The following is a 14,852-nucleotide window of genomic DNA, read 5'->3' as shown; positions in this document are numbered from 1 at the left end:
TATTTTGCAATTAAGGTTTTTAATGTCTTGCCCACTCTTTGCAAAGAGTGTGCTCTTCAGACTGTCTCCTAACTGGAATGAGACACAAAAAAGACAATTACTTCACTTATTCAGAGGAGCCCAAAACAAAGATACTCCTGACAATACTGAAATTCGTGACTTCAGACCATAAGATTCCAACCATCAGTTTAAAATATGGCTTTCAGCATTTTAAATACGTTAGCATGCAAAGACTGCAAAACAAGATTACAGCTGCACCATATACTTTATCAGATTTAACTGATTTACTGCCTGAAGGGGTAGTCCTGCATCCCAACTTCAGCCACACACTTCTCCACACCCCCGGTCTGATCTTGAGATTGGGGACACATGCCAGTAACTTCTGAGGGGTAAAAACAAAGTTAGCTTTCAGCTACCGGATACTCAGATATAAAAATCCAAGAAGATAGAAGGAGAACATACCATTTATCTATGACTGTCCACTGTTGTCTTAAGTTAAACAATGGAAATCAAGGCCAAGGACTAACAGTGGAAAACCTCTTCATTCCTTTCCCACAGTGCTACCAGTATCACTCCTATGCTATCTCAGCAGCTTTTTCTAGGAAAGGAATCACCTTCACACCACTGTCATTGTGCATTGTTTTGATACAGTGCCCATAACAGACAACATCCTATATTAGATGCATGCTGCAAAGTAACACTGAAACACACACCTCTTACTCCTTTCTTCAAAGGAGTATCCAGGTACCCTATATCAGGCACTTAAAGCAGGAGGTAAGTCACAAACCCTAGCCCTCAAAAGGTCCACCTGGAGGTGCTCAAAGGCACAGGCAGTTCCTACTGATTCCTGGCAACAGACTTCTGAAATATGGCACTGAAGACTGCAGCTTAAGGCAACCTCCCTGCATTGTCAAACTCCAGATAATATCTTTAACGCAAGAGTTTGGGGAAAAAAATATATTCTGGAAAAACACAATAAAACCTGATACTGACCACAAAGACTACAGGAAAACAGTAGAATAGCCACAAACTGTGAGTAAACTTTAAGGCTTTTAGAGTCTGTAGTAACATCTAACTTACATATCTTTGAAGACTTCTCTCATTGCTTAAATTCATAAGCTTGTCTACACAGACACAATACTGAAACAGCAGGCTCAGAACCAGCAGCAGCTCTTCTGCACCAACTCCTCCTGCTTAAAACCTATTGTAAATGCAACACAGCTTAACATAGTGCCAATGACTGGAATTTTAGCATAAATTTAGAAACATGAATTTTGCCCTAGATCATTGTAAAGCTGCTATCACCTAATTCCCAGACATTTTATAACGTATTTTTAATGGATTTCTTACCTTTAAAGGATTTCAACAATATCTTGATTGCCATTCCAAAACTCAGCCAAGCCAAGAAGGTTCATTTGAGCACCTAAGCTAATTTTGAATTACTGGAACCTTAAACTGGACTGGAACAACAATAGAAGTCATTTATAACAACATTTTCACTCACCCAGAAGGTCTTTTCAGTAGCTTTGGGATGAGTCTGTCTGTTATACCACCTCAACATTTTCACAAAGAATAGCAAGAAAGTTTTCAGACTTGCAGTCTGTTACCCTGTTCTTAGTCAAAAGTTTTAATGCACAGAAATAACACCCTCTTCAGGCAGAGGGCTGTAGCACCTCCAAGTGTTCACTAGATGCTGCACATCCTCCCCTTAAACACAGCACAGAATTTACCCAAAACTAGATTACTAATGAAAACTAAAGACAAGAAAAGTGAAAAAGGCAAAAAGTATTCTGTAATATACTTAGTGATAAGAACATTTAAGTGAAAAGGAACTAATAACAGGCTAGAGAGATTTCAGAATAAGTTGAAATTATGTCCTCAAGCGAGGCACATCTCATTGCAACAGGCAGGGTCTTATACATCAACACAACAATCTCACGAGGGAGTACATGTCACTTTAGTACACCACTTGCACCAACAGATTTGAAGTTTCTAGGACAAATCTTTCAGAAGGTACTGCATGAAAGCACTTCACTGATTTTCAAATAATTTTAGAAGGTAAATATTCAATAATTGATTGGGCCAAGCACTTGTTTTGCATAAGACACCAGAGCCCCTGCTTGCACACAACACCTTCAACTTGAGCGGACTATAAAGTAGGCGTATTCAAATTTGATTAAGAGTCCAAGAGTTCCAGCGCAGTTTTTGACCCAACCTTAACTACAGAGCAAAGACACTTCCAAACAAGATAATCCGTATCTAGGAACATACTTTTCATTCTGAAATCAGATGCCTGGAACAACTTTTTTGATTGTATCAACAGTGCCCCAAATCATTTCTTCCTGCCATAAAATGCAAACACACAGTGCTTATTTTAGTATCAGCTTTCTGAAGAGATTTAAGTAACTACACAAGAGGAGAATCACCAGATAAAATTCTGAGCCCCATTACAAGCAAGTTACACTAGAAGTTCTGTTCAGATCATTAGGGCACTCTCCTGTAAACATTAGACTGGCTGAAAAGAGGGGTTTTATGATAAGAGTCATGTTGCACTGGAACACAAGCCTCTGACTCCCCAACTCTACCAGCCAACACCTTTCTGTTATTAACAGATGCAGGCTCAAAGTTTAGACCAAAAGTCAGTAATAGGGCCAATAAATGCTCCATTAGCAAAACGTCTACTTCTGTGATCTGTAATCTGGCTTGCATAGCTTTCGCCTGTGCAGGACAGGAGCAGCAAAATAAACACTAGTGAGGTTATCACGCAGCCTGCATAGCACTGTTTTTTTCAGAGCTGCTCTTGCATTACAGAAGCTTTCAACAAGCACACCTTCAAAAACATAATTACTGCAAACCAAAACTAGAAAAAATTTATCTCATCTAAATTCACATAAATCTTCACAGTAATAGGTAGGAATACAAAGCAGTATCAAAATCTACCCCCTCCCAATGTACTTGTATCTAGGCTTTATCCCTGGCTATGCCACTGACCCAACCTGACCTTACAATTTTCAGGGTACACTCTCATCACAGATTTCAGTCAGAGCTACTAAACCAGGGAAGTTCCATCAGAATCAGCACATCTTGCTGCTCAGCTACTTCAGTACAAGCATTGCTTTACTGATGCAGCATACTCACAGTATATCGACAACTAAAGTATCCTGATGTGCACAAGCACGTATCCCCATCTTCCTTTTACTCATACTTGTAAAACTGAGGACAATAAAAGAGTTTGTAAAAGCTAAGTAGATCAGGATGTGCAAAGCACTTTCTGGGGTAGAATGAATCATAGGAAGACAAATCAGCGTATGCATGATTCCTTCATTAAACTCACAGCTAACAGTGAAAAGTACAGTTTATGGCAGGCAAAAGCTGATGTCAGAACAATTTATACAGGTTACTCTTCAAACAGCTGTCACAGCTTGTCTCATTTCAGATAGCACCAGTATCCCTATAAGCTTCTAAATCTACTCCGCTTATTCAGATCTGTATATTGTCAAACTACAAAGCACTAAGTTTTAAAAGTATTTTTTATATTATGATCATCCACACAACAGGATTAACTGAAGCATAAAAAAAGTCTTTGTAAATTCAGGACAACAGGAGGCATTTGTCATGCAGTCAAAGCTCCAATCTGCACAGATGCGTATTATTTTTAGAGCACTACATTCCTAAGCCTTACCTCTACCAAAAGTATTTCTCTAAAGCCAAGCAGCCATCCCACTCTTTTGAACTACTGGGAACAACACTGCTGACTCAGGCTTGCCAGAGAGCCCTGGTTGTTCCAACTCCAGAAAGCCTCAAGTACCAGTAACTGATCCTGCACTCCCAAAGAGCATCACACCGTCTTTACTGAAAAGACACTAATTAACAAATCCCTAAAACCAAACTTCTGGGGTTTTTGTACACTTCCTAATACACACTCACATTTTTAACTTATAGGATGAGATCTTTTAAAACAGTTTCCAGTTTAAAAAAAAATATTGAAACAATCTTTCCCCCCCCCATTTGATTTTTACCAGTTGATATTTGTGTAACTTTTTTGTGTTACTTCTTTAGGCAAGCTTTAAAATGCATAATGGAAGAGTTCCTACTTTAAGCCTAGTTTCAAAGAGACAACCATCTATCCAGAAATGAAACAAAGCCCAGGTTAAGGAAAAAAAAAAAAAAAGCAAAAAAAAAAAAGTAAGAGAATCCAAAGAGCCCCCAGAGTGTTATTTCAGAAATTCCATTTGGTCTTGTTTCCCGCCCCCCCCCATTCTACTTTGTTTTTAATTTGATCATTTGATGACCACTAGTTTCATCTGTAAGAAAAGAGCTTCTCTCCTGCTAGCATTAAATCCTTTGAAGATTACATTTCAAGACAACTAAATTTAAAAAACAAACATTGTCACACATGCCAACTTTTATAACACAAAGCCTTCCATTTACTATTTAAAGTTTCTTAACTGCTTCTGTGAACAAAGTTGCTGGTTTTCTTTTTAAGAAAAAGTTAAATACATCACAACTTACCCCATTACATAGTTCAGCAACAGTGCAGGAATTAATAGACTTGAAGACTTTCCAATTACAACTCTGACATGGCTACTGAAATTAAAGCAAGTCACAATGTCATCCTGCAGACAGAGGATTTTAAACGCTCTAGTGTGAATTTCTGTTTGGACAACAGAGACTAGGGAACTAGAGTTGTACCCCTCCCAACATCTAAATTAATTTGCTGGGTCTTTAATCAAAAGCAGCTAGAGTGAACAGGGTGAACACACAATCTGAACTTTTTTTTTTTTTTAAACGTAGTAAAAAGTTTGGAATAATCTAGTTCAAGCTCTGAGATCAGTTAAGACAATACTTGAAAGAGCAATCTCTTTTAAAGAGTAAGAAAAAAAAGCAGCTCAATTTTTCTCCTAACCATACCCAAGATGAACACAGAAGTTGTCTGAGCTTTACACAAGTATATTATTTCAACAAGTTAGCTGCACATGATATTCCTTTATCAACATAGAATAGGTACCCAAACTGTTTCCTAAACTAAACAGTTCCGTTAAAACAACAGACTAAAAAACCCAGCAACAAAAAAATTACTCTGATTATCTATATATCATTAAGCTCAGAACACCTTCATTAACAAATTACATCGAGGCAGGAACAGTTATCAGCCTTCAAGACACAGTAAGAAGGAAACGAGAACTGTTTTCCTAAGAAGAAACCTAACTACGCAAGTAGAACCTTCCATGAGAAGAAACTTAGTTGTCCAATGAGTAAAAGAAAAGCTGTCTGGAGACAGTTCACGAGGTTCACAGCTCACTTCAAACCTACATGGCTGGGAGCTTTTTTGTTTAAAACTTTGCTACATGTAAACACAGCAACAGAGTTTTCAAGCACTTTTTAGACTCACTGCTTTGTCTCCTAAAAACAAAAGTGTGATGACACGAACCAAATCTGCTCCAGGATTTTCAAAAACCCCATAATGCAACTGTCAGCACCAGATTTCCAACTGATTCTGTACAGAGATATGCCTGGGCTCTCCATTCGTCATCCAACTAGAATCAGCTGTGAGACAACCCAGAACTTCAAGACTACTTCATTTTTTTTTTAATAGACTATTTAAACAACTTACAGGAAATGTATTAAAGTAATACATCAGATACAGAATTATCTCTAGTAACTGCTGCTGCTCAGTCTTCAATATCTGCAGTTTGCTGTTCAAACTGGCTAGTATTTCTCAAACAGTGACTCACGGAGTTCAAAGGAGGGCAAAGTTTAATAAGCTTAGAACTTACCATATAGAAATATAGTCTCCTAATATTTGTGTTCTAATAAACGTCATCTTTTAAGAAAGTTTGCAGACAAAGTAAACAGAAGATGCTGGAACAAGGTAAAGCTGAAGTAATCACTATGAAAAACACGCTCAAAGACGTAACCAATGCAAAAATGAAAAAGCTCATGGGCTTTAATTTAACATGACTCCAGCCAGTCACATAAAACCGGTTTCAAGAATAAGGCATCATGATCTTTCAGAGATCACAGACAAAGATCAGCCTGAAAAGCAAAACAAGTAACCCTTCCTGTTAAAAGCACGGAGCAGCAAGAAAATACATACCGAAACATACAGCATAACTTTGAACCCCTGGTATGTGAGGACTAACTCCACATCTGACACCGCTTGTTTTCACAAACGCAGCAAATGACTATTATTCACAGAAGCAGGAACTACCCTCCCAAAAGCTGTTACCTGCCTTTCCCTTAACACAACACCCCGCGCTGCCAGCACATTAACACCTTCTTAGTTTTCCAAGAGGAAGCACCTTTTTTATTTTATTTTCCCCTCAACGGCACCATCTTCACTTCTACCCCTCGCTCCGCGCGTCCCCGACCATCACCCCTCAGCACCCCTGCCAGGGCGCTCTCCCCACCGGAGCCGGGGCGGGGGGGCAGGAGGAGCGGCCCGGGGCGGGTGGCAGCGGCAGGGCCGAGGGCGGGCCGGGCGGCGGGGCCCACCGCCGCTGCCTCTCTTCTCACCGAGAGCCCCGGCGGGGCGAGAGCGAGGGCCGGCGGCGCGGCGGGCACTCACCAGAGCACGGCGCAGAGGAAGAGGCAGGAGCCCAGGGCCAGGACCCGGCGGGGCGGCTCCCTCATCGTCTCCCCCGTCTACCTGCCGCGGCCGGGCAGAGGCGGCGCATCCTCCCCGGCAGAGGGGCGGCGGGCGAAGCGGCGGCGGCGGCTGAGGCGAAGCGGCGGTTAGGGCACGGCCCCTCCCCCCGCGCGGCGCGAGCGCGGCCCCAGGCAGAGCGCGAGCGCGGCCGCTGCTGCCCGCCGGCCCGGGCGCCGCCCCTTCTCCCTTCACGCGCTGAGCTGGAAGGATACGCGTCACCCTCCCCGCCGCCTTGCCACGCCCCCTCGCGCCGCCACCGCCAATGGCCCGGCGCGACCGGCGTGTGGCCCCGCCTCCTACTCCCGGCTGCCGGCGCAGGATTGGCTGCTCCCCCTCCGGCGCGGCAGCGAATCAGGAGGGCGGTCTTCTCTTTCCCCGCCCCTCCGAGGACCTCTCTGAGGTGGCCGCGTAAAACAAGCCGTTAAAGGGAAATCGCCATAGCAATAAATAGCGGCCGACAGCCAAACCGAAAGCCGTGGACCACGCGAGGAACGTCACTATCTCCGGTGCGAGGGACATTTTAAGGACCATGACAGCTTTTAATTTTATTTTTTTTTTAATCAGGCTTCTCTGGGCTATGCCCCACAGAGCCGAGCGCTAATTGGTGCCGGCTCAAGGCCCCCAGCGGGAAAACCGCAGCGGAGGGGACGGGGCGGGGGCGCGCGGGGGCTGCTGGGAGCTGTAGTTCCAGGCGGGGCGGCCATTTTGCAGGCGGCCTGAGGGGGCCCGTGAGGTGCGGGGGGATGCGCTCAGGTTTCTCCCGCTGGCCGCCGGCAAGCAGCTCGGCCCCTGTTTGTATGCAGAAATGGTACCAGAGAAGCGCTTAAGGCGTTATTAGTGCATATTTACTCGCTGTGAGAGCAAGAGCCGAGCCGAGCAGTCAGCCGGGTGAGTCCTGAAGCCCCCATGGGGAGTTGCCTCCCGTGGAGCCGCGCTGGCCCCGCATCCCTCCTCAGTCCCGCAGCTGCCTGCACAAACCTTCCCCGTTTCCCTCCCTGCTGCTGCCTGGTGCTTCTGGGAGGTGCTCGGGGGAATACCAACCGGGCAGTTGTCAGTGTGCCCTCAGCATCCCTGGGCACTTGCTCCCAACGTGGGACAGACGAGAGGTGCCTCTCCTGGTACTGGGCCATTTGGGTAGACTGGTAGAAAAACACAACAGTTATTATCAAAACAATAGGGATTTTGTAGATAGCCAGGCCTAAATCTACCTGTCAAAAGCATGGCATTGTAAGGTGGGCTTTACGCTGAGCGACAGCAGCCGAGAAAACTGTCTGTGCAGCATAGTCTCGCCAACAAAACAGCTCAGGATCGGGGTGCCTGCTGCCACAGGGTGATCAGAACTCCCCCAGCCCACAGGGTGTTACGACAGCCCTGAAAAGCACGGGTGGGTTAGTCACGAGCACGCCACGTTGGAAATGTGCTCATGTCAGGACTCTGAACAAGGAAGGGCGGCTTTGCCCAGAGGGAGGCACGGGAGGGTGTGACTCACGGCAATCCTTGCGGGGTCGGGGCCCTCCTGGGCCCTCCCAGGTCGCAGCTGGGAGGCCTTTGTTTGCCCTAAAGGAGCTCCAGCCCTTACTGCTGCCAGGGAATGCTCCCAAACAGGAGTGGGGTGCCTGTAGGACTCAGCTTGGTGCTGCCATTCTGCAGGATGATGTGACTGGAGTCAGCCAGCTGCGGGTAAATGTTCCCAGCCAGCAGTGGGAACCTCTGGAGAGTCTTTATGTCTGTTATTTTCCTGATTTTTTCACCCTATAATTTAGTGCTTTTGTTAACACTTGGCATCCCCTGCCCTTCCGAGAGCTCCGCGTGCCACAGACAGCAGACAGGCCTATGTGCCAACACATTGAGGAGAAGGGAAAAGGAAGAATCTCCAGCTTTGAGCCCCATCTCCACGCAGGCTGGGCTTTACACTCCCCTGTCCAGCAAACCATGGGCTGCTCTGTGACAGAAACAGCCTGTCCTGCAGTGCCCGAGGAGGGGGCTGTCACAGGAGGATCCTGGGCTGATGCCTGCTGTGTCTCTTTGGAAAATGGGGGGATAACAGCACAGGGGGCAGCAAGCCGGGGTACAGAGCAGTGCCCGCTGCCCCATACCTTGCAGCTTAGCCAGAAGCCTGGCTGGATAAGGCTGTGACTTGTTAGGTTGAGCAGGAGGAAATTCCTGTGCAAGTCACTGGTAGGTTGTTGGAAGAACCCCGTGGGATTTAACGTGAACCTCCAGCAGAGGAGAAATGTGCTTGCTAAACCACAGTACGGATTATACCGAGATGAAAGTGGCCGGGAGGGCGGCTCTGACAGCGAGCGGCTTTGCTTTGTGTCCCCGGCGCGAGTGCCTGCCGCAGAGCCCGCTGGCTGCTCTCCCAGCAGGTCAGCGCTGAGCCCCAGCACCGCTCAACCCCCTGGTCAGGTCCTGTCGCTCCAGGAGCGGGGACGGCACGGGAGCAGCCCAACCGGTTACGGGAGTGAGGCAAGTCCTGAAAAACGCTGAGAAGCTGCTTCGTGGCATCGGCAGGGCGTGAGCCGGCGCCTTTGCTGTGATGGGTCCTTCAGCCTTTTGCAGTGCTGGAGCTAAGACGTGGCACAGCTGCAGTGTGGATCTGTGGCTGTGTGGGCGTCTGACCGTTCTCGGGAGGGTTGTGAGCAGAGATTTGGTGCGGGGGTGCCTCTGGGGACCCACAGCAGGGCCATGACCAGAGCAGCGTGGGTGCAGAAAGTCTCTGTGCCGAGGTGTGCCTCGTTGTTGGGAAATTCCCCAAGTCATGGGAGCAACAGCACACGTCCCCCCTGCAGCTCTTTTAACCATGTCAGGGAGTGCCCACCCCCCAGGGCTGGAGGGTGACACAGAGGGTCAGGGCAACTCGAGCTTCTGCTGCAGCTGCCTCCATCCCTGCCTCCTGCTGGGATGTCACCCCCAGGGTGACACAGGGCTCGTCTCCTTCCATGGATGCTACACAAGTTATGGCACCTTTCCTTTGAGTGAGAGCAGTGTGTCAGCACAGGCAGATGCTGGGCAAGGCGTACACCTGCACACCCACTGTCCTGCCTCCGACCAGAGGATCCACCTGTGGCCACCTCACCCAGCAGGCAGAGAGCACTTCCCCATCCCACCAACACAGCCTCGGCCACAAACTGCGCGTTGGGAATGGCCAGGACCAGAGAAGTAGAGAAATCCACCCACAAAGCATTGGCGATTTAAGCATCTGCTTAGCTGTCTGCTAGAAGAGCTGGCAAACATTTATTAACCCATTGCTCAGTATTTCCAGTCGGAGCACTTGGCGCTGGCAGGGGATGCTTTGCTCAGGGCTGCTCCACAGCTTACGGCTGAGACCCTCTCCGTCACCAGCTGCTGTCACGCTCCCGGGACAGTAATTCCTCCAGCCTTCTCGCCAAGAGCTCTTCCCCAAGAGGAGAGGAGCCACGCTTGCTCAGCCCATGCAGCTGCTCTCGACTGGCACAGCTCCCGCACGCTATGGCCCCGTTATCAGCTGGGGATTAATCACGTACAGCTTAGACCAAACACAGCTAAAGAGCTGTCACGGAAGACAGATCATTTCAGGGGAACCATTACAGTGACTGGGCAGGATCCCAGAGAAAAAGCCCCTTTGAGTCAGTCCCCACCAGCTACAAGCATCCACCTAAAGAGCCTGGTGCCATCAGCCAGAGGTCTCAAGTAATCACCCCTGGTATACCTGCATACCAGCACTTGCTAAGCCTCTTTCTCAACCACTGATAAGATGAGCAGTATAATGGTTAAAAAAAAAAAAAATTACAGATTACCCAATCTCTCAACTAGAACCCATAATTAACCCCAAACCTAACGTACTGTAGAGTTATTGGGGGGCAAATATTTGCATGGGATTCTCAAACAATGCTGCAGGTTTGCAGCAGGGTCTTGGCTTTTTCTTGGCCAGACTTCTCTTGGCCAAATCCCAGGAGGAAGCGAGCTGGTGCAGTCCCCAGGGAGGGGGAGCCCGGCTGTGGGGCTGAACTCGAGCCGCTGCGTCCCCCGATGCTGCACGTACCTGCGTCCCCTGGGCGGGGGGGACCCTCCACGCCTGCGGTGTCGATGCGGAGCTGCAGGAGACCGTGAGCGTGCAAAGCACAACACGTCACATTGGCAGCGGTACGAGCATCGCTCTGCTGACCAGGGATAAAAGCCGGGTCCCGGTGCTCGGCACCCCGCGCAGGGAGAGCTGGAGGTGGCCACCCAAGGGGCACCTCGGTGTGGTATTTCTGAGCAGGAGGAAAGAAAAGGCGCCGCTGTTTTACCTGCAAACCACGTGTAGCGAGGGGGCAATGCTTGTCCTTCGCACTCTGACACTCAAATGGACCTCAGTGTTGTACAGGCTGTAGAGCATCTCCCAGAAATTTGGGCACTGAGGCTGTGGAACAGTGTTTGACTTCTGGAGAGACACCTCACCCTGGGTTACACCCTGGGCCTTCGTCTTTCAGCACTTCCCAGCATTTGGTTGCTGCAGATGCTAAGCCTTCTCCCCTATTCATCCCTATCTGCTCTTTACAAAGGCTTCTTGTTTTCCCAAATGTTTTTTTTTTTTTTCACGTGTGATTTAATTCGCACAAACTCCTTCCTCTTCTGACTATTGATCTTGGCTCCTTACTGGTTAAAATAAGTAAATCTTTCGTAAGCGTGTTCTGACAACACAACTTTTGTTCCTTCCAGACACAATTTCCTGTTTAATTTCCTGACCATTTCTTATTTAGTAAGGGAAAAGCTGTAAATTGCAAGATTGCTTCAGTGAGCTTCCTCTGACTTTAGATGAACTGTTAACCACTTGCAGGAGAGAATCCAGCAAGCCAGTTTAACACTTTTAAAAAAATCCTGAATTTCTTTTATGTCTTTTGCAGCTCGCGCTGAGGGGGGAACAAGCCGTGCAAAAAATGGGGTTGGAATCGTTTTCTTTACAAAACCAAACAGGAGCAACTCTGCCTCCAGCCGAGCTGATAATCGTTCTTCTGTCACTCAATAAAGTCTCTCTGAGACACGGGATTTTGGGGCAGGGTTGCTGCAGGGTTTCACCCCGGGCTGAGCCAGCAGGGACCACCGGTGGAATTTGCACCGGCGATTCTGCTCCTGTCACACCTCTGCCGGGCTGGGGCTGCCGCATCGTCCTGCAGGGAGGGCCGAGTGTCTGCGGACCCAAACGCGGTTCTCGGACATACCCCCCCCACCTCCCCAGACACCGATTCCCTCCCCCGCACCCCTCCTTTGCATCTGTTAAAACCCAGGGGTCACAGCGACCGGCCGATCAGACTCCAGGTGCCGGCAGGCCGGGTCACCGAAATGCTGGCACTGCCCAGAGCCTCGTTAGGTTTTCTTAACGTGGGCCGGCGCGGTGGTGTGCGACGGCGCCGGGGAGCGGCGGGCAGCTCGCCTCTTGGCAGGCGGGGACGATGGCACACAGTGACACTTGGCAGGGGCTGCGCGACCCGGTGTAGGAGAGCAAGAGCGAGTGCTCTGATCTCCAGCCAGCCGGCCTCGATTCCTCCCGAAAGAGCCTTGAAATCTGGCACGGGTGGACGGTGGCACAGTCCCACAGCTCCTAAAAGCACTGACCGAGCCGTGGCCGGGACCCCCTGCGGCAGGCTCAGGCCCCTCGCGCGGATCTCAGGCGGCACAACTGGGTCTAGAGAGAGACTTCCTCCACCTGGCTCAGAGCTCATGGCTCAAAACCTGAAAGTCAAAACTTTAAGATGAAGAAAATTAACTGAAATGGGAATTCCACTTTTGAAAACATTTGTATTTGGTTTGCTCATTCCATGTGGCTTTGTTTGAATTTTAGTTCTGCCTAGATATAGGAGACTAAAAGCAGGGATGCCCAGGCAGGGTGCAGTGAGAAGGTGCAGCATCTCCTGGCCCCGTTTTGGAACTGCAGAGCCCCCGCATGACAGAAAACACCCTTTCCTACAGCTGGTGCTTGGGAACGGATGGAAAGTGGCTTCAAGGAGAAGGGATCCACCTCCAGCAGCATCTCGGCTCAACGCTGTGATGCTGGTGCAGAGGTCACTGCCTGCTGCCAGCCGGAGAAGACGGCACAGTTGGCAGCAGAGGAGAGATGCCCTTGCCATCTTGGGGGGACTGATGGAGTGGGGAAACTCCAAAGGCTGCTGGCAGACGAGACACAGAATTAAAATTAACTCTTGATCGCACGATGGAGATGTGGTTTGGGACTGGGGGCTTTCTGTGGGGTGAACCGCTGCGGCAGGCGCCTGCTGATCCCCCGCTGGTGCTTTCCACCAGCCGCAGGCTGAGCCCCCTGGGAAAAGAAAAAGCAAATCTTGCTACAGAAACCAAGAAAAGGCAAAACTTTGTGATGCAGGTGTAAAGCTTTTTTCAGGCTTTATTTCTGGGAGGACAGCGTGGGCCGAAGCTGCCTGTAAGCACCAAGGGGGAGAGAAAGGGCTGGGAAAGCACCCAGTGTAACATGGCGCTGGGTTTCCTCCATGGCCCCAAGCAAGTTGAGGCCAAAGCGGGCAACGTCACAGGCACGTGATCCGGCAGGACGGCACGGCCGTGGCTTTCTCAACACAAACCCAAAACTCCCGGGGTGGTCAGGGCAGCAGTGCCGGGAAGGTGCCGGGAGGGGGGCACAGCCCGTGCAGGAGCAGCAGCACCTCTGCCAGATGCAGTGGTGGGAGTGAGAGATGAGAAGGGCTGGCCAGGCACGCACAGGGAATGCCATGGGCTCAGCTGCTTCCCTTCCCCTTTCGCCAAGTACTAAAATAAATTAAATACCCCCCCTCAGCTGCATCTTCTCCCTGGCGGATATTTAAAAATAGGGAGGTGGGTGAGGGGGTGGCCGGTAGCAGGGAGAGTCACTCCTCGGGGACCCACGCGCTCGCAGGGGAACATGCACGTCCTGTGGGGTTGGGCCCAGGGGATCCTCCTCCCTGTGTTTTGGGGTGGGATGAGCTCGTATTGCAGGGAGAAGCAGTGTGTATGTAAAATACAGCTCGGCCCTGCCATCGCACCGCTCTTCCCAAGCGCGTGGGCTCCTGCTTGGAGGCTCCAGGTAGATGTTCACGGGAAGAGGGCGGGAAGGGCTCCTGGGGTGAATATCTCCTCCGAAACTACTGTGTTTCCAGGCTGAGGCCATCCTGTGTTTGAAAAAATGCTTCTTTACTAGTCAAATGAAAAGGTGAGCACAGAGGAGGATCCTTTCACCAAGTGCACCAAGTTAAAGTGGTGATTTACAACCTCCTTCAATCTGTACATGCCAAACTGTTCCCCAGCCGGCTCGTTTGCGTGTGCCATTTCATCCACTGTTCCTCTCTCCATCTACTTATGGCTTGCTTCGCACCTGCACAGCTACAGAACGAGCACGTCCCCTGGGCAGACAGGAAAAACCTTGTTAGGAAACACTGGGTCCCTTCGTGCCTCTTGCACCACGTCCCGCAGCTGCAAGGGGAGGGAAGTGGCCATCGGTCGAGGCTGGGGGCCATGGAGAGCTGGCACTGCAGAGCTGGCACGGGGCTCCAGCACCCACCACCCTGGTTACCAGCTCTCCCCAACAGCACGGTGCTTTTGCCCTCCAAGGAGTTTGGTTTCTCAGTGTTTTGCCACCTGCCGCTCTTGATGCCTTTTCACCAACTGCAGCAGGGCTGGGTCAGAGCTTCCCATCTCATCCCCACGCTTCAAATTTGGGGCTAAACAAAGAGGAACGGAGTCAGAAACCAGTCAGCAAAGCTTTGCTCCAGAGCCCCAGCCCTGCTCTGCCAGGTCTCAGAGGCACCCATGTGAACCATAAGACCCTCCTCACTCCTGAATCTCAAACGTTTTTCACCTTCCAGCTTCCATGACAACCCACACTCAGGTCCCACAGGCAGGTTGTAGTTTTTTAGGTCCCACAGGCAGGTTGTAGTTTTTTATCCCCAAGGTCTGGTTTCCTCCCTGTGTCTGTGCATTAGGGATGTGCCACGTGTGGCTGAAGGTTGAGCTGAGCCTACCTGGGCAGCTGAACTTGGGACTCGTCCCACCTTGGAACACCTTGCAGCTGGCAGAGCACATCACTGACGTCATTTTTGGCTGCAGTTTCCTAGGGATATATATATATTTTTTTTTAAAGCAGATTATAAAACAAAAACATCTTCACTAGATGACAACTTTACCTTCGTGGAGTTCCCCTACAAAACAGGACCCTACTCTACTGACCCACTGCCCTGGAGCTGGCTGGGACCCTAGC

General features: G+C 49.5%; 1 protein-coding gene across 4 annotated transcripts in view; it reads right to left on the bottom strand.

The window, feature by feature from the left end:
- SUCO (SUN domain containing ossification factor) overlaps positions 1 to 6,829 on the bottom strand; it is a 42,398-nt gene extending 35,569 nt beyond the window's left edge. For all 4 annotated transcript variants that reach the window (XM_042806423.1, XM_042806430.1, XM_042806436.1 and 1 more), the window contains exon 1: positions 6,569 to 6,829. In XM_042806423.1, the coding sequence (XP_042662357.1) occupies positions 6,569 to 6,633 (65 nt within the window). In that variant the 5' untranslated portion in view covers positions 6,634 to 6,829. The remainder of the gene's footprint in view (positions 1 to 6,568) is intronic.
- Positions 6,830 to 14,852: the final 8,023 nt, after the last annotated feature.

The sequence above is a fragment of the Tyto alba genome, unplaced genomic scaffold (assembly GCF_018691265.1).
Source record: "Tyto alba isolate M040663 unplaced genomic scaffold, T.alba_DEE_v4.0 Super-Scaffold_1000006, whole genome shotgun sequence".
NCBI lineage: Eukaryota > Metazoa > Chordata > Aves > Strigiformes > Tytonidae > Tyto > Tyto alba.
Note: the sequence above shows the minus strand (reverse complement) of the source record. Positions and strands in the feature narration are given on the sequence as shown.